The sequence below is a fragment of the Meriones unguiculatus genome, chromosome 11 (genome assembly GCF_030254825.1).
Source record: "Meriones unguiculatus strain TT.TT164.6M chromosome 11, Bangor_MerUng_6.1, whole genome shotgun sequence".
NCBI lineage: Eukaryota > Metazoa > Chordata > Mammalia > Rodentia > Muridae > Meriones > Meriones unguiculatus.
This window is the reverse complement of record NC_083359.1, coordinates 93,571,221-93,591,379: the sequence shown is the minus strand read 5'-3', so window position 1 is coordinate 93,591,379 and position 20,159 is coordinate 93,571,221. Positions and strand designations below refer to the sequence as shown.

Sequence of the window (20,159 nt, the reverse complement as noted above, 5' to 3'; positions counted from 1 at the left end):
TTCTGATGGGAACTTTTTCTTTCCTTCTTGATATTATAATTACATAAATTTCACTTCTTCCTGATTCCAAATCTTGCCGTATCCTCTCCTTTGTTCTCTTTAAAATTCAAGATCTATTTTTTTCATTAATTGCTATTACAGGCATATATAGTTCTAAATACAACCTACCAGGGACATATATTTAAGTCTTAAATATAATGTTAGTTTTATTAGTTTTATTATGTTTTCAGGAATAAGCATTTGACACCAATTCATGTGCTCTTCTCTGGAGAAAACCATCTGTCTCTCTCAGCATTGCTTGTAGGCTTGGTTTAAGGTGGAAGCCTTGTGGCCCACTGCCATCCATCTTGGAATTTTCATCAGTGTTGTCCTTCTTGAAATGAGATCACATTTGGTCAGCCATGTGGTGAGACATTATGGGTCTAGCTTCTGACATTACTTAGGGACAAAAATCTCACAGCAAACTCCCCAGTCCTCTGTCCCTTCTTCTGTGATGTTCTCTGAGCACTGGGTGCAAGAGCGTTTTGTTGAATTATCCACTAGTGCTGTGCTCCACAGCTCTGCATTATTATTGCTTGTGGTTTCCCTATGTGAAAATTGATGTTGCCCTCTGTGGGCTGGGCCTTCCTGCATCAATTAATAATTAAGACAGCCCCCGCCCCCAAAGACATGACCACAGACCCATTCTGATATAGGCAATTTCTCAATTGAAATATCCTATCTTAGATAACTCTAGGCTGTGTCACTTTGAGAATTAATTCTGACCAAGACAAAGGGCTTTTCAGGGGTTTTGTTTATTTGGTTTTTATTGGTTCTTTGAGAAGTTCATACAGTATGTTTTGTTCATTTTCACCCTTCCTCAACCTCTGGAGGATACACCCTCTTCCCTACCCACCCAAATTTGTATCATTTTCTTAACCCATCAAGTCCAGTTTGTGTTAGTCATATATTCTTAGGTGTGTGACTTTTCAATGAAGTATGGTCAACCTACCAGCAACAAAATTAAGTCTTAAAGAAATTGACGTTGCCTTTTCCAAAGCTATCAGTTTCCAGTAGCTCGATACTTGGGGTGTTATTTCATACCTACTGCTCTTCTCTTTGTTGAGATTTGGTCTGAGCTTGGACAGGATTGTGCCTGTTACAATTGCTCTGACTTCTTATGTACAGCTGTCCTGTTGTGCCTGGAAGACACTGTCTCCCTGTATTCACTGACCACCTCTGGCACTTATAGACTTTTGGCACCTTTTGTGTAAATGATCCATGGGCCTTGGAAGGAGGAAAGGTGATGCAGATGAGCTTATTTTGAAACCTGGCCAGATGTAGATATCTGTGAGAATTGCCATCTACTGAGACTAGAAGTTACTCTAGTGAGGACTGAGATACTTGCTAATCTGAGTATAAGGATAAGTCATTAGGAGTCAGTTTAATATGTATTTTTAGAAGAATCATTGTTGTAGGTTCTCTCCGAGGACTTCTAATCTGGCTAGCCACAGGTTTTTGGCTCAACAACTGTACCAGCTTTGAGTTTCTTGATTAAATATTAGTGAATAATTTATCACTATACTTATAGCCATTTCATTTTACTAAAATATACTGAAATAAAGTTGTGAAGCTACTTATCCTCAAATCTTTTCTAATTACGTTCATTTATTAGTTATTAAGAGCTTATATATTCTCTTATTTTCTTGGGTAATTTCACTAGCATTCTACATTTAAGTTCATAAACATTTACCTTTACACATCTTATACTTTTATTCTTCTATGTTGTTCCTGTCTATTTCAAATTATTCTTCTTTCCACTTTTTGTCGTGTATTTTTTAACTTCAAGAGATGGACATTCTGCTGGATACTATTAGCTTTTTTTTAAAGGATAAACATACTAAGGTATAAATGACCTCCACAAATCTTGTATGTATGTCATATATGTTTTGGTTTATTATTATTTTACTACTATTTGGTTCCAAATTGTTCTTAGTTATCATCATGAGCTCTTGTAACTGTGGTATAAAATACCAAGCATTGATATTATTTCAAGCTATCTATTTTTAAATTCTTTTTCTAATTTAGTTACATTCTATTCTAAGAATGTGTTTAACTTTTTAAACATAATACTATCTTAAGAAAATTTCAAGATTGATTTCATGGACTATAAGTACTCCTTTATATAAAGGACCAAGATGCATTTGGGAAGAATGCTTTAAATCAGGTTATTAATTATAGCTAATTGAATTACACTTTGATTTCTAGCATAGGGACCCAGTCTATCATTTCTGAAGGATGAATTGATTTCTTTTTTAAGACAGCTCTTCTCTATGTAGTCCTGGCTGTCCTAGAATTCACACTGTAGACCTGGCTGGCCTCAAAATAACACATCCACCGGCCTCTGCCTCCCAAGTACTGGGATCAAAAGTATGCACTACCACTTCTTAGCCTTGTTTTTTGTTGTTGTGGTGGTGGTTTTTAATTTTATTTATGTGTATGTTCTTCGGTTTTGTTATTATTGTTTTATTTTTCTTAATTTTTCTTTTTTACAAATTATTTATTTTATATCCCAATTGTAGGCCCCTCCCTCATCTCCTCCAGGTTCCATCACCCCTGTTTCCTCCTATCTTCTTTCCTTAGTCCACTGATAGGAGGAGTCTTTCTCCCTTGCCATGTGAACTTAGCTCATCAGGACTCCCTAGAAACTCTTCCTCTGTGGCCTGGCAAGGCCTAGTCACCAGAGGGAAGTGATCAAAGAGCAGGCAACCAAGTTCATATCAGAGACAGACCTTGCTCCCCTTACTCGGAAAACCCACATGAAGACTGAGCTGCATATCAGCTACATTTGAGCAGCAGTCTAGGTCCTCTCCATACATGGACCTTGATTGGCACATTATTCTCTGCAGGCCCCCCAGGCCAACATTTTTTGGCTTTGTTGGTCTCCTTGTGGAGCTTCTGTCTCCTCCTGGTCCTTTTATCTCCCCTTCTTCTTCCATAAGACTCCTTGAGCTCTGAGCAAAATTTGACTGTGGGTCTCTGCATCTGCATCAATCCCCTTTTGGGTAGAGCCTTTCAGAGGGCCTCTATGGTTACCTCTCATCCTGTTTCCTCTCTTCCATGGCTTCTGGTATAATCCTGTTTACCATTCTGAATGAGATTTAAGTATCCTCTCTAGGATCCTCCTTGTTGTTTAGCTTTTTTAGGTCTGTAGATTGTGGTTATCCTATATTATAGGGCTAATATCCACTTAAAAGAGAGTATATACCATGCATGTCTTTCTGGTTCTGGGTTACCTCACTCAAGATGACCTTTACTAGTTCCATCCATTTGCCTGCAAATTTCATGATTTCCTTGTTTTTAATAGCTGAGTAGTATTCCATTGTGTCAATGTACCACAATTTCGGTATCCACTCTTGGGTTGAGGGACATCTAGTTTGTTTTCAGATTCTGGCTATTACAAATAAAGCTGCTACAAACATGGTTAAGCAAATGTCCTTATTGTGTACTTGAGCCTCTTTTGGATATATGCCTAGAAGTGGTATAGCTGGATCTTGAGGAAGCACTCTTCCTAATTGTCTGAGAAAGCACCGGATTTTATTTTTTTCTTTTCCATAATCAGATCTTGAACTCTTTTGTTGATTTCCTTCACCTGTTTGTATTATTCTGCCTTTCATTCAATTCCTTCACCTGTTTGTTTAAACATTTCTCTGTTTTTTTTTGTTTTTGTTTTTGTTTTTTTTTTTTTTTTGGTTTTTTTTTTTTTTTGGTAATTTAATTATTTCCTCTCTAAAGGCCACAATCTCTTTGACTGTATTTTTCTCTATTTCTTTATGGATTTTATTCATTTCCTCTGTTATCATCTTCATAAGCATAGATTTAAAGTAATTTTCTTGAATTTCGTTTGTGTTAGGGTATCCAGGGCTGCTTGCCTTTGGATCACTGCGTTCTGGAGATGCCATATTACTTTGACTTTTGTTGGTTGTGTTTTCACACTGGCTTTTACCCATTTGGCTGTCTCAGGTGTTGCCTGGTAGTTTCCGGTGTCTGTTGGCAGTGGTGGTACAGGAAATCCTCTGGGCAGAAAGCTGGTTGTTCCCACAGGAGCCCTCTTCAGATTATTAGGTATGATCTCTGCATGGTGGGTAGTTCTCAGGAAATTATTCTAGTTTTCTTCAGTTGTATGATTTTGTCAGCTAGCTGGGCTACTTGGGAGTCCAAGGACTCTCCTCTCACCAGGTAATCCTGGGTATAGCTACCCTGCCACTGGCTTTCTTATTCTGAGTTTAATGAGCTGCAACTGCTCAGATACTGTGTTTTCTGGGTGCAGCCCTCTAGAAGAACCAGAGAGCCCAGAGGTTTGGTCAGTCTCACTAGGGAAACAGGTTGAGCTTTGGGACTGGGGCTGATCCCAGGTATCTGTAGGTCTGAGGTTGGAGCTCTGTGCCTCAGTACCATTCAGGGGAGGTTAGCTAGATGACCTGAGGTCTGACCTGATTGTATCCCTCAGCAGGGGGTTTCATCTCATCTGAGGCATGCAGGAGCTGGTGTTTGGGGGCCCACAGTTCTGACTGTTGCTTGCTGTGCAATCATAGCTGCCTTACTGATCAGACACAGTGTGCTATCAGCACTGACATCTTGGGTCCTCTCTGTGCGTCTTCAAGTTTCTCCCTGAGTCACACACAACTCACACACTAGAGTTATTTTGGTTTTGCAAGACAGGGTTTCTCTGTGTAGCCTTGGCTATTCTAGACTCACTTTGTAGATCAGATTGGCCTTGAACTCACAGGGATCTGCCCGTCTCTGCCTCCTTGAGTGCTGATATTAGAGGCATTCATCACCATGCCCGGCTAATTCAGATTCTTTCATTGGCCTAGAATCATTCACATTAGGCTGACTGGCCAGTCAAAACCAAGAAACTGAGATTACAAGAAAAAGTTCACCAGGCATAGCTCTTGTTTATATATATTTAAATGTACATTTTAGTGATTAAATTTAGAGGCAATACTTGGAAGTCAAGAACTTTAGGAAAGAAATTCTTTATAGCTCCATCAATGGAGTTTTGAACTGAGTCTCTGATGTTTAAAATATTTTATCTGCAGTGTGCTCACGGTCAGGGTTATCATTGGCACTAAGGCATATTATTGACCTTGTTTTTATATTTCAGACCTGAGCTCCACAATGAAGAGAGCCAACTGCACAGAGGTAAGAGAGTTTGTTTTCCAAGGTTTCTCCAACTTCCAAGAGCACCAGCTTACACTCTTCATTGTCTTCTTTGCCCTGTACATCCTGACTCTGGCTGGCAATATCATCATAGTGACCATTATCCGTATTGACCACCGCCTTCACACCCCCATGTATTTCTTCTTAAGTGTTCTCTCCACTTCAGAGACTTTCTATTCTCTGGTCATCATCCCACGCATGCTTGGCAGCCTTGTGGGCCTGAGCCAATCCATCTCCTTGGAGTGCTGTGGGACACAGTTATTTTTTTTTCTTGGTTTTGGAATCACCAACTGTCTCCTGCTAGCAGGCATGGGCTATGATCGCTATGTGGCCATCTGCAACCCACTCCGCTATAGCATCATCATGAATTGGAGGGTGTGTGTCATCCTGGCATCTTCAGTCTGTGCCACAGGGTTCTTATTCTCACTAATTCAAGCCATGGCCATATTCAGGCTGCCCTTTTGCAAGTTACTGATTAAACATTTCTTTTGTGATGTTCGACCCATTTTGGATCTGGCCTGTGCAGTGCCAGTCATCAATGACATCCTGACATTAGTTCTTACCCTCTTGGTCATCACAGCCCCTGCCACTTTCCTATTTGTCTCCTACGTCCTCATTATTTCCACGATTTTCAAGATTGCCTCAGCTGATGGCTGGAAAAAAACCTTTGCCACCTGCAATTCCCACCTCACTGTGGTTGTGATTCATTATGGGTGCGCCTCCGTTGTCTACTTTAAGCCCAAGTCAGAGAACGCCAGAGACCAGGATCAGCTGATCTCAGTGACTTACACTGTCATAACACCTCTGCTAAACCCTGTTGTGTATAGTCTGAGAAACAAAGAAGTCCAGGATGCTCTGCGGAAAGTGCTGGGTAGGAAATCCCTATCATAGCTGCTAATTTCTCTCCAAATAATTTCATCTTTCTAATATAGAACCTGATACATAAAGGTATAAAGCCAGTTTTCATGCGATTAGAAGTCTTAGACATCACAGCCAGGCCCAGGGCCAGGGCAAAAGTGAAGCTGGAAGACAGCCTCTAATAATTGAATTTCATTTCCTCAACCTCTTTGTTAACATAATAAAAACACAGGTCACTTGTAAGACCTGTACACGGACAGCCATTGGCCCCACTCCAGAAGATAATTACAAGGTCAAAGTATGATCTTATGTTCATTTCAAGCTTAAATTTAAAGGGACCAATCTATTTCTTGCTGAATTATAAACCACACATTAAACATTACTCAGTGGAATATTCTCTTAATATAAATTAGATGCTTGAACAAGTGGTTAGTAGGAAGGGTATTACAGAAATCTGCCTTGTGTTTTAATAAGATAAGCAATGCAAAACTCAGGAGTTTTATTAAGGAATGAATTTGGAAAGAGCTAAAACTTTCCAGAAAAATTATCCATGCAGACACACATGGAGCTCCAAAGAAACCTCACACTCTATCTGTATAGATTTCATTATGTTTATCATATCTTAACCATTCTGTTAGCCTGTGTCTTTTTATTGGTGAGTTGAGTCCATTGATATTGATAGATAATAGTGACCAATGCATGTTAGTTCCTTTTGTAATGGAGTCGATGATCTAACCCTGTTTCATTGCTTGTTTTCTTTTCATTTTTGTTGGGACATTATCTGTATGCCCTGTTTTCTTGGGTGAATTTGTTTTCATTGGATTGGAGTTTTCCTTCTAGTATCTTCTGTAGGGATGGTTTGCTGTGTAGATATTGTATAAATTTAGTTTTGTCATGGAATATTTTGTTTTCTCCATCTATGTTGATTGAAAGCTTTGCAGGGTATAGTAGTCTGGGTTGACATTTGTGATCTCTTAGAGTCTCCATGATACTTGCCCAGGCCCTTCTGGCTTTCATAGTTTCTGATGAGAAGTCCGGCGTGATTCTGATAGTTCTACCTTCATATGTTACTTGGCCTTTTTCCCTTGCTGCTTTTAATATCTTTTCTTTGTTCTGTAGATTTAGTGTTTTGACTATGATGTGACGTGATGTGTTTCTTTTCTGGTCTAGTCTATTTGGAGTTCTGTAGGCCTCTTGTATATTTATGGACATCTCTTTCTTTAAGTTAGGAAAATTTTCTTCTATGATTTTCTTGAAAATATTTTCTGGACCTTGGAGTCTGGAGTCTTCTTTTTCGTGAATTCCTATTATTCTTAGATTTTGTCTTTTCATAGCATCCTTGATTTCTTGGATATTTTGTGATTGGAACTTTTCTGATTTTACTTTTTCTTTGAGAGAAGTATCCATTTCTGTAAGTGTGTCTTCAGCTCCAGAGATTCTCTCTTCCATCTCTTGTATTCTGTTGGTGATGCTTACTTTTGTGGTTCCTGATCTATCTGTAGACCTCAAAGTGAAAGGGATCTAAGTAAAGGGGATTGAAGAGTGAAGGTGTCATGGGCAATTTAAAAGTATGGTCTAATAATGTTTATTATTAGCCCTATAATTATTATGGCAGTATTATCTAACCTGTTACCATAATCAGTAAAGATACAGACACCTTATAGTTTTAGATAGCCTCATTTCACTTGGGACAGGCAGATACTAGCTCCTAAGATATCGTTACCTCCCAAATCCCCATCTCATGCCATCTGCTCCAAGAATTTCTATCCGGGCTACCGCCCATCCATAATTCTACAAATACTTGCTTATTCTCTCATCTGGGCTGCTTTCCTACATCAACCATGGATCAGGCCATGTGTTCCTCTCCTTGCTAACCCATCATAGCTCCCTGATTCCTTCCTCTTCTGGTACCTGTCTCCTTCTCTTCCTTATGTTTCTCCTCTCTTCAAAGCCCTCCAGCTTTGGCCACACCTACCCTATTCTGTCCTGTCTAGGTGTAGGTCTTTTAATTAGCCAATCAGGGATAACGGGGGGGGGGCATTCATTATGATTGCATAGGTCCAGGAGGTAGTTCAACATTCATAACAATGCCCACAGCAGGGTAGTAACCAGATCTCAAGGCACTGAAACCAGCATTTGAATACACAATTGGACCTTCCTCCAACATGAAGAGTACTTTGAATGGAAAAACTCCTTAATCAACATAGGCTAGCAATGAAAGATATCACCTAAATGCAATGGACATTGGTTGAAGTCTTTGCTTATGACTGATGATGAGGCAGATAGAAGAAGGCTAATAATAAAAGCATTCTTCATAAAAAGGTAATTTTTTTAAGTCTCAGAAAGAAAAATGGGTTGTTGAGGAAGAAGATTGGTGAGAATTCTGAGAAATCAATGAAGAAGGAAAGGTTAGAAAAAAAATCTTCATGAGAACTTTCTTATTGTTGATTTGAAGTGGAAGGTGGCATAGTGAAGCCGAAGATGAGAAAAGTATATTTAGAAAAAGTCCTCTGACTGAGCCTCCTTCACTTTGTAAACCAAGTTGCCAAGTCAAGGAAGGAGAATTTAGTGGAAGTGTAAACTGACACAATTCATTTTCTGAAATAAATTAGATGATTTCATTACCACTGAAAAACTGATCAATGTAAATAGCAAAGAATCCTGACATGAAAACTTTCATAAAGTTCAATTAATTGACTTAGCAATGAAATAATAACAGACTATTTACTCTTCCTTACCTCAGAAAATGAAAAAAGTGAAAAACAAGGGGTGGGGTAAATTTTAGATTTATTATGTGAGAAAAAGGTGACGAGTTAAACTTAGTAATTAGCGGATATAATCATTGAGCAAATTAGTTTTTTATTATACTTAGAAATTTACTTTAACAACCACAAAGAATGCATGAGTGCATATTTCTCTCTTTGTTAATGTTGTGAAAATACAGAAATATCATATAAAATATGCAAAGCAATTTTGCACTTAATATGCTATGTGTGCATGTAAATATATCTAAGAATGTTCTAACCTTTGTCATTCAAAGCTCCTAATACTCCTCATGGAGAAAAAATTACCTAGATACTTTCATGAAAACTCAGTCCATTAATGATGAATAATGAATAAAACCAATAAAATTTGAGGGTCTACTCTTTCCCTTCCTTCTGTCTTTCCCTGCAATGCCCTTTAATAAATCAACTTCTGGTCAAAGTGTCTTACTCTGGGATGGAACAGAATATGGCCCACACCCATTTCTACCTCCACTTGTTAGATTCCAGGCAGATACAGGAACCACAGTCAACTGAGTGTCATGCAGTGAAAGGATGCTGGTGCTGGTACTTTCACTGGTATTTTCCTGTTCTTTCATTCCTGTGATTCCTGCATCTTACATCTTGCTTGTGACCAACTAGATTCCTTTCTAGGTCAATTGTCCTTCCCTCAGCCTCCTATTGGTGGCCCTAGACTTTTAAGCTGTTTTTGTGGTCCTGTGATATAGTGAACCAGAGTCAATTTGGCATCAGCAAACCATCCATCCAATACCTCACTTACTTAACTCCTGCCCTGCCAAGACTCAAGTCTTTCTGAAAGGCTTCTCTGGAGAGGAAGGAACATTTGTACTTCCTCATTTCACCTACTTCTTTCTCTCCTCAACTTCATCAAGGTTTAGCAGGGCAGGGGCAAGAGTCTGCTTTCCCCAGTATCCCACTGACTGCACTGTTTTCTTCTCCACAGGCTGTGTATCTTTATTTTATTTAACCATAAAAACCCAAGTTCTTCTCAGCTTAATATTTTACATTACATCTTCCACACAGAATTTTTTAGTACTCAGACTTTTGAAACTCAAAATCATTTTGTCCAAACTACAAGAGGCTTTCCTACCTAGAAAAGTTTGCTAAACTTAAAAACTCAGTTTTCAACAAGCATGTTTCAATTATGAGTTCTTAAGTATATTTTGAAATGCAGTTGACTTTCCCCACCTCAACCTGGATTTTTGGATCTTTCCCTTTTTCCTGTTTCTGCACAGAGTTAGCTCTTCACGATGGCCAAAACATCCATGGGATTTAAACAGATTCATTCTCTTGCTCAAAGGGAAAAAGCAGTAAGCAAAAGACTGTTAAACTACAGGGCCTCTGTGGTTCACGAACCAACACAACGAAAGATACAATGTGAGGAAGGAAACTATAGGGATCAAGAAGATGATGGAGATGGAGGGAAAATGGAGAAAGTGAGGACTGTAGTGTAGAAAATGTACTTTTTACATATTTGAGATTGTTGAATAACACATTCAATAAAAGCTATGAGAAAAAGCATTCTCTGGCAAACAGGATAGACACCAGAAGTGGTGGAAGAGAGGAAACAGAATGGGAGCCTACTATACAGGGTCCTCTGAAAGGACTCACAAAACAGGAGATCAAAGCAGATGCTGAGACTCACAGCCAAACTTTGGGCAGAGCTCAGGGAGTCTTATGGAAGAAGAGAGGGGTGAGAATAGAGGAACATGGAGGGAAAAGGAGCCCCACAAGGAGACCAACAAAATTAAAAGATCTGAACCCAGTGAGTCCTGCAGAGATTGATGCACCAATGGAGGACCATGCATAGAGAGGACATAGACCCCCTGCTCAAATGTGGCTGATAGGCAGCTCAGTCTCCATGTGGATATCTGAGTGAGGGGTGCAGGGGCTGCCTCTATCATGAACTCAGTTGATTGCTCTTTGATCACTCTCCCCTGACAATATGACCTGGCAAGAGGAAGAGGATCCAGACAGTCCTGATGAGACTTAATAAGCTATGGGCAGATGGCAAAGGAGGAGAACTCCCCCTTACAGTGGACTAGGGGAAAGGGACAGGGGAAAAAAGAAGGTAGGGTGGGACTGGGGGAAGTTGAGGAAGGGGATTTCCATCTGAAAGACCCCCGAAGGTTGTCTTCCGTCAGGGAGACCCCGTACCCAAAGATCAACGAGTCCAGTTGTTCGGATGCAACCAGCAAGAGGCTTTATTGAGTACACGGGTACCCGGGGCGACAAACTCTCTTGGAAGACTTGCGCGCCTCTCGGTTGGGGTGATGGGTTTTTATAGGGCTCGGGAGCAGGAAGCGCGGTTACAGAAGCGAGAAGCATAGTTACAGGGGTCTGATTGGGTGGTTTGAACAAAGCCGTAGTTAAGTCACGTACCCAGAACAGGGAAGGCAGGAAGGCAGATTGTGAGCCGAGTCACATACCTGGAACCGGGAAGGCGGGAAAGAATGCAGCGAGGTAGCTCTCCCCTCAGGGTACTTACTGCTATACCGCGCCTACTCTACATAGTGTTAACAAATCACTGCTTATCTTTTGGTCTCTCAAATCAAGATATATAATGAATAAATTGTGAATAAAAAAATTGAAATTAAAAAAGCATTCTCTGACCATAGTCTCATTCCAGAAACAGTGTCATTACACTGATTTTTCCCAACCATTATACAAGTATGTGTTGAAACAAATGAGTTTTTTTGACATTTGAAAAGACAACTGTTGTTGAATATTAATGTTTAATATGGATTTATCTTTTAGTTAAGCAGCCCTTATTCCTAAACCAGCCATATACCCAAATCACCACACAGAGACTAGGATTTATTTAATTAACCTAGAGTAAAATGCTGGGCAATAATTACTCCATCCTAAACCTCTAAGCCTGCATACCTTCCTCCCATTCAGATTTCCCACATTATACTTGCTTTTAGTCATCTCTTAGGTCCAGGTCCGGTTCATCTCTCCTCATGGTTCCAAATCCTCTCCTGCAGATCTCTGCTCTCTGACTCCCCCCACTCACTTCTTTCTCCTCCCCTCTGGACCAGGAGGTCCCACCCTGTTCTTTCCATTGTTCAGCATCGTTCGGTTGTTTTATTGACAATACAAAGAACAAATGGTGGCATATTTACACAGACTTGAGACAGGTGATGCTTAGAATAAGCATCACAATGCAATGGGATTGAAACCAGATAGTGGGGTAGAGAAATCATCTTTTGAATGAATAAGGGTAAATTGTATACATTCTACAAGATCATTATACCATCAGATGACTGACTTTTCAGAATTGTTGGTTGGTCATGCACATTAGGAAAGTCTTCATTTTCTTGAAGAAGAGACTTGATCTTGAAATAGCTAATAGATAAACATAATGGTCACCTGCCCCTTGCATCATTGCTTTTCTCTGAATTGGCAAGATAAGCCCACAGTAGGCAGTTGCATTCCTACCTCCTACTATCCTCTTTTTATCCAGAAAAAATGTGAATAATTATCTAGCACTTCTTTATTTTTTTAAGTATGCCCTAATTATAGGTTCTCCTCCCTCTCCTGCTCCCATTTCCTCCCCATCTTCCCCATCTTTGAATCTTTCTGTTTCTCATTAGAAAAGCATAGGCTTCTAAGATATAGCAATCAAGCATAACAAAATAAAATATGATAAGATAAAACAGAAAAACTCACATCAAATTTGGAAAAAGAAAACCAACAGAAGAAAAAAGGCCAAGAGAGAAGTCACAAGAACCAGAGATCCACTCATTCACATGCTCAAGGTCACATAAAAACAGTAAATTGAAAGCTATACTGCAGATGCAGAGAACCTGGAACAGATGCACAGATTCCTGGTGCTTTCTGATTAATCCTCTATGAGTTCATATGAGCTTTGCTCAGTTGATTCAGAGCCCCTCTGTGAAGCTGTAGTTATTCTTGAATTAACTATGTATCCCAGGCTAGCCTTGCACTCATGATCTTTCTGCCTTGGTATCCCAAATGAAGAAATTACAGTTTTATTCCTCCAACATCTGGCTGATACTGTATTTAAAATTATATTTCATCATGCCTATTACTGATCTACAAAAATTTAATTGATTTGGGAGGTTTGATAGTATATGCTATAAATTTGTTTTATTTAGTTATTCCATGAATGTATTATATGTTATTTCTATAAATATGCTGAGGGTTTTAAAAATATACAAATAAACATATCTGAAAATAGAGGTGGTGTTTTTCTACTTTTCTCATCTATACTCTTTTTATGTCATTTCATTGCCTTATTCCAATGGCTAGAATTGTGACAATGATGTTAAATGGGTATGATGCTAGCTATGTTTATTTTAAATATGATCTTTATCAAGGTGAGGTAATTACCATATATTCTTAGCTTGCATAGAATTTTGCTTATAAACGGATGGTGGATTTTGTTAAATCATTTTTTATATCTGCTTATATAATCATAAAGTTTCCTGTTTAAAATGCTAATGTGATAAACACCAATGCTTGGTTTTTGAAAACTGATCTAGCTTTGCATTCCTGGAATAAATCCAGGATGTTCTATAATTCTTTTTATGCACTGTTAGATTTGTAATAATTTTTCCATTATTTTGCATTATTGTGTTGGAGATACTTTTTCTCTAAGCCACAAGGGATAATTTTCTGATGAATTAGTTTGTGTCTTTCAAGCTGCTTAAATTATGAGCATAAAGGTGCTCAAACTATTACTGTGTTATATTTTAATAGCTGAGTAATTGGTAGAGATATTTTTTTCTTATTTATGGTACTTTTGATGTGTATCTTTTCCCATTTAATTCTTGTCTGTTTATTATATAATTATCAGTTTAATTGATTATTTTCAAGAACTTTCTTAAATGCTTTTTCTATTAATTTATTTCTCTATTTTCCAAGGTTTGGGCTTTTTTGTTGTTGTTTGTTTGTTTGTTTGTTTCTATTTAATATAATTGTTACTTCCTATTTGAACCTGTCTTCTTCATTTCTAGCTTCTCAGTGTAGCAACTCATTTTATTTATTTGTTTCCTGCTAAAACACTAATAACAATATTATAAGTTTCTTTTTCTAGCATTTTCTTAGGTGTGTTTACATATTAGAATATATTAGGATTTAATTTTTTTCTTTTTGTATTTAAATTTTTCCCATGGAGCTTGTTTAAGAAGTGTTTTTCTTGACTTCCATGTTGTATAGAGGCTTCCCCTGTTTGCTTTCTGTTATTGATGGATAATTTGATTCTTGGATATTTTGTCTATCCTGTTAGGAAAAATTGATTACTATGTAAATGTTTTACTTTAGCAGACATTCTGCTGATTTTCTCTTCCTGCTTTTGAGAGCTGTGGGTCTTCTGATTCTTTAAGAACTGAGGCATTTCCTGTTATTTTGATGTGTTTGTCACCTCTGGCACTGTTGAAACTCCTAATGTACTCTCCCTGTTTACTCTCACTGTTTTTCAATGAACATTTTTGCATAACAGTTACCTCTTTTTAAATCTTCCTATTAATTTTTTATTCTCTTATATAGTATGTCCCAACTGCAGTTTTATCTCCCTCCCTTCCGCAATTTCTCCCCCCTATTCCCCAGATCTATCTGTTCTCCTTTACCCTTCGGGAAAGAACAGGCATCTCAGGGACCTCAACCAAACAGGCCATCACAAACTGTAATAAGACCAGGCACATGCCATCACAGCAAGACTGGACAATACAACCTAGCAGAAAGAAAAGGGTCCAACAAGTAGGAAAAGAATCAAGGATAGCCTCCACTCCCACTGTTAGGATTTCCATAAGAACACCAAGCTATTCAGCCATAACATACATACAGAGGACCTAGGTCAGACTCTAACAGGCTCCGGGATCTTTCTGAGTCAGTCAGTTGACTCTGTGGGCTATGTTCTCCTGGTGTGTCCCTGACTCCTCTGTCTCCTCCTAGTCTTCCTCTCCCTTCTCCACAGAACTCCCAGAGCGTTGCCTGATGTTGGGCTGTGCTACTCTGCATCTGCTCCGATCAGTTACTGAATGAAGTCTCTCTGATCTCATTGCTGACTATTCTGCGAGGCTCCAATCCCAGCCCACTCTTCATGCAGGACAAACTGTTGGGCGAAGGTTTTGTGGCTGGGTTGCTGTTCCATTCCCTCCGCTTGAGACCGTGACTGGTAACAGACGATGGCCCGTTCAGGCTCTGTGTCCACCTTAGTAAAAGTTTGCTAGGGTTACTCTTGTAGATTCCATGGAGTTTCTATTGTACTAGATTTCTGCCTCACCCCAGAAATACTCTCCAATTACAATTTTATTTCTTCCAGTATTTTCTCCCCGCCTCCTATCCCTAACTCCATCTACACTCAGTCCACCTGCAAAATCTATTCTATTTCTCTCCCAGGTATCTCGTGAAAAATGAAAATCATACCATACATCTGCCTCAGTCAAATGTGTCTAATGTAGTCCCATTTTGCATAAAATAAAGTCTGCCTTCCTTCTTATGGCGTTTGTGATAGATGGTCTCTTTGACTGATATTTTTAATTTATTACTTGGCAATATCATAAATGCATATACATTATCTTGATCATATTAATTCCTGTTACCCTGTGCCCCACTCCAAGCCCCTATTGAATACCTTCTTCCCAACAGGTTCCCTTTCTACTTTCATCTCTTTATCTTCAAGAGTTGTGCTGAGTTGAATTAGAGTTTCTTGACTAAACATTTACTAACTAAGGTTACTTACTGAAACTTGGGCAACTTCTCAGTAGCTACACCACTGTAGAAAATGACTTCCCTTCTCTCAGCAACCATTAAATGGCAATAGCTCTTCAGGGAAGTGTAGTACCTCCTGAGCCCTTCTTCCATCCCTGTGGGGCATTAACTGGCTCAGTTTTGTATAAATATTGTATAAGGTAGCCATGGCTGCTAGGAGTTCATGGTACAACAGCCTTGTCATGTTTAAAAGGCAACTTTTTGTAGCACTCCTCTTCATCCTCCAGCTTTTATACTATTTCTGCCCTCCTCTTCCACAATGTTTCCTGAGCTTTGGAAGACTGATACAGAGCTATTCAGTTTGAGGAGAAGCACTTATCATTTATTCCCAGCACACCGACAGGTTGTAAGTCAACATTGCCCACTGCAAAAAAGAAGTTTCTCTCAACAAGGCTTGGGAAGGAAATTATCTATTTCCCTTGGAGACTTGGCATAGGTTTGATTCTCAACAGTATCTATACTGAGCGCAGTGGTACATGACTGACATATCAGCAGTCAGGAGATGGAGGCAAAAGGGCCAAAAGTTTAAGATAACCATAAGGCACATAATGAGTTCAAAGAGAGCCTGGAATACAGGAAGTCATTTTAGGAGAAAAAAAAAATAAGTACTCTGTGGCTGAATGTGGGGAATTGCGATAAAAGAGATGGAGAAAAAGAAGAAAGAGAAACAAACACCAGGAGAAGCAAAGAGTAACAGGAAAACATCTGTCCTGAGCATGAGCAAAGCTTTCAAGAAGGAAAACTTGATCACCTGAGTCAAATGGCAAGATGGTGAATTAGAATTGACCACTGAGTTTGGAAATATAAGAGTAAGTTCAGTCACTTGGAAAAATATGGATTGACACAGTAAAAGCTATTCAAGAGTGAATAGGGGATTGAGATGTTTGCCCAAGATGGTTCAGGGAATAAGAGCTTTTCAGTGTAAACAGGAGGATATGAGCTGGATCTAAGCACTTACTCAAAATGTCAACCATGAGTACAGGCTCCTGTAATCTTGGTGTTTGTGGGGAGAACTAGAGACAGGAGGGTCAGTGGGACTTGCTAACTACCAATCCAACAGGAAGTTCAATAAGAGACCCTGTCTCAAAAAGTAGTAAGGAGGAAAGACAGAGCAGCACAACATCCCAAACACATTTGTTAATGTTTCACACGCACACACATCACGTATCATACATCATACATTACACACACATCACATTCATATAACATACATATCACACATATACACATCAAACACACATTACACACGCACATATGACACTCATATCACCCCACACATCTCATATCACACACACACACACACACACACACACGCACACACAGGCACTCATTCTCATCATACACACAGTACTTTTAAAAAAGAATGAATAAAAGGGGATAAGTTGAAAACACTACATTCCTTCAGACAGTTTTTCTGAAAGAAAGAACAAATCAATTGTCCTAAAACTCAAGAAAAAAAGTATATCAAAGAAGATCCATTTTGGTAACTTTTACTATAGAAATTAGAGCCAATGTATGGACACCTTTTATGTTGCTCTAGTTTGACTCCATTTTGCTGTGCCAAAACACTTGTTAAAAGTAAGTGGAGGGGGGTGTACTTCATCTTGCAGTCTGTGGTCTGTCATCAAGCAAAGCCACGGCAGAAACGTACAGCAGAAACCATGGAGAAATGTTGTTACTGGCTTGCGTCCCTTGGTTTGCTCAGCTATCTTTTGTGTGCTAACCCATCTCACCTACCCAGGGATGGTACCCTCTACACTGGGGAATTTTCTTTACTGCTAATTAACGTCACTGCAAATGAAGATGCATTTTTTTTTCCAACTTTCAGGCCTCTTCTAAGATTCCAATTATGCCATGTGGAGTCAAGCCTCAACATCTCTCCAGGACTCCAACAATCCTGGGGTTTCCACTACAGTGGAGGCTGCACCTTCACTAGTGGTCCCTTCTGTACTCTTTTCAAAGAAACTCTGACCCTGTCACAGAGAGGAAGCAAGCCAGTGAGCAGCATTCTTCCACAATTTCTGTTTTAAGTTCCTGCCTTGGTTTTGCTTGATTACAGATTACAGCCTGTGAGAGAAAGCCACATCTTTCCCTTCCCTAAGTTGCTTTTGGTCAGTGTTTTATCATAGCAGCAGGGAATCCAACTAGAGCAGAAATATGTACCCATGTGCCCACATGCTAACCTGATGGAAGGAATTCCTCCACTGAGATTCTCTCGTCCTAGGTACGTCAAATTGACCACCAAAACAAAACCTGGACATAGGGAATATGATCTAACACAAATGTGTTGATTCAAAAGTCACAGGGAAGAGGTGAATGAGGGGGTGTACTTAACAAACATGAGGGGTTGTGAGGGGTAACAAGGTAGTAGATGGCTTTACTATAAAAATACGGAGGGCTCGCAGAGGGTTAAGTACAGAAGGTTTAATATTGGAAACAAAAATTCATATATACGTGAGGAAGGTATGGTGATGAGAATATATAGATATCTTTTAATTGCTTTGAATTCTTAACAAAATATTTTTTTTTTCTACTGAAGAAGGCGAGACAATGAAAGGCAAGAAACACAGCAGTGTTGCCCAGCAACATCGATAACCCACTTAATGTCAAATGTCATAAAATTTAATTAGGAGCACTTACTACCTAAGTTCTTCAGTTACGTTTAGCTGCATGGGTGCATATGAGGATCAAAAAAAGTTATATGAAGAAAATTGGGTTTAAAGAAGGTTAGTAAACAGAAACCAAAGGTATATGCAAGACAACAATTATACAGTCTATTGGATTTTAACACGGTAGAAGAAAAAAAAGTCAGGGAATAAGAGATTCTGAAAGTGACATAAAGCAGACACAGATACAGAATGGAGGACATTGCAAGGTGAACTATTTCTTAGTTTAGGCTGCCATAGGGAATGAACTGGAAAGAAAAGACATGATATGATAGACGATTGTGTGGGATTAGCCAGGCATGGGGGACTGGTTCTCAAAAGTCTCAGTGCTCAAAAGGCAGAAGCACAAAGATTGCTACAAGTTCAAGGCCAGCATGGAATACAGAGCACATGAGACCTCATCTCATAAAAGCCAAACAAACCAAAATCAAACACCCATGAGAGCCAGAAATATGCATTTTCTACATAAAAATATTTTCAAAGTCTACTCAGACTCATAATAGAAGACAAGTACTATTAAATCTTGCTTTGCAAAAATGTTGAGATGATGGGTCTCCTTAAATTCCTGTGAATACAATGGAAAACTAATGAATAGAAATTCTAAAGAATGATGTGAGAAACAGCTGACATCCAGCAACATAAGGCAGTGAAAGTGTAAGAAATATTTACTCTTCCATATACAAGTTGAGAATATATATATGTATGTATGTATGTATATATATATATATATATAAAACCAATTTGGTTTTAAGAAGTTCATTTATTTAACTTTGTTGCTTGCTACCAATTACATTTTAGATGAATCAAATATTAAAGAATAAAAAGTAGAGAAGATGGCATGCATAGTCTAAAAACTAATCTCAGAGTTAGGGGGCCTCTGCTAAGCACTAATCAAAATGCAAAAGCAATAGAGTCTGATGTCAAGAGATAAATACATGAATACAATACTGACAAATTTTCAAATCTATAAACACAGTAAAGAAGACAAATGGAAGAAAAATATTTGCAACATGTATAATAAGGGACATATTTTCTTATCATAGAACTCTTATAAGAAAAGGACAAATAACACAGTATGAAAAATGAGCAGGATATGCAAATGGACATATGCAACAGAGATCAGCAGTGAATAAGCACATAAAATGATACTGAGTACATCCACAAAGAAAGGAAAATTCAAATAGGAAACATACTATCTTTGCTATCAGTTTTCCAGAAATTTAAGGCTGTACTGCTATATGAGATTAATGGAATAGTGTATAAGAAGCTTCCTCAGTTTTGCCAAATGTGTGAGGAGACACATCCTATTCTGGTTGGTCTGGCAGTATGATATTATTTTTAAAATATGAATCACTGACCATGCAATTTTAAGTTCAGGAATGTATAGTGCAAATGCATAATCCAAGATGTGGGCTGTTATATATAAGCAGCGATTCCTCACAATCTTTGTAATAGATACTAAAAATTACCAGCAACCTGCAAATTCCTCAATAGTTAGAGTAAGATATGTCAACTATGATATAGTCAGAACCTATGATGTCAAATTGCTCAAATTAATACAACAAATATTTATGTAGTGATTTTTAAAGACATCAAAAGCGTATTGCTTTATGAAAAGTGCAAGAAGCATAGCAGTCGATAAAATACAGTGCATTTGAATGATAAAGACGGGTCATACAGAGACAAATGTTCACACATGTTAATATAAACATAGAACATTTCCAAAGTTTGATTTTCATGTGACAGAGACTAGCAACTTAGAAATGAGTTGACAGTATGGAAAGGGAGAGTATTAGGATACACTCTGAGGCATTGGAAAAGCTAAATGAAAGATCACTATTCTAGAAGCTTCCTAAAATACATACATATAGGTTTAAATGAAGTCACTCTTACCCTATATAGGAAAATTACG

General features: G+C 38.5%; 1 protein-coding gene across 1 annotated transcript; it reads left to right on the top strand.

Moving 5' to 3' along the window:
• The first annotated feature begins 5,160 nt into the window (after window positions 1–5,160).
• Window positions 5,161–6,093, top strand: LOC110544859 (olfactory receptor 10J1-like). The gene has a single exon (XM_021630663.2). It carries the CDS (start codon window positions 5,161–5,163, stop codon window positions 6,091–6,093), a length of 933 nt encoding a protein of 310 aa, XP_021486338.2.
• Window positions 6,094–20,159: the final 14,066 nt, after the last annotated feature.

Coding starts and splice junctions, on each gene's coding strand:
- LOC110544859 (XM_021630663.2), top strand. CDS start 5,161: ATGAAGAGAGCCAACTGCACAGAGGTAAGAGAGTTTGTTTTCCAAGGT.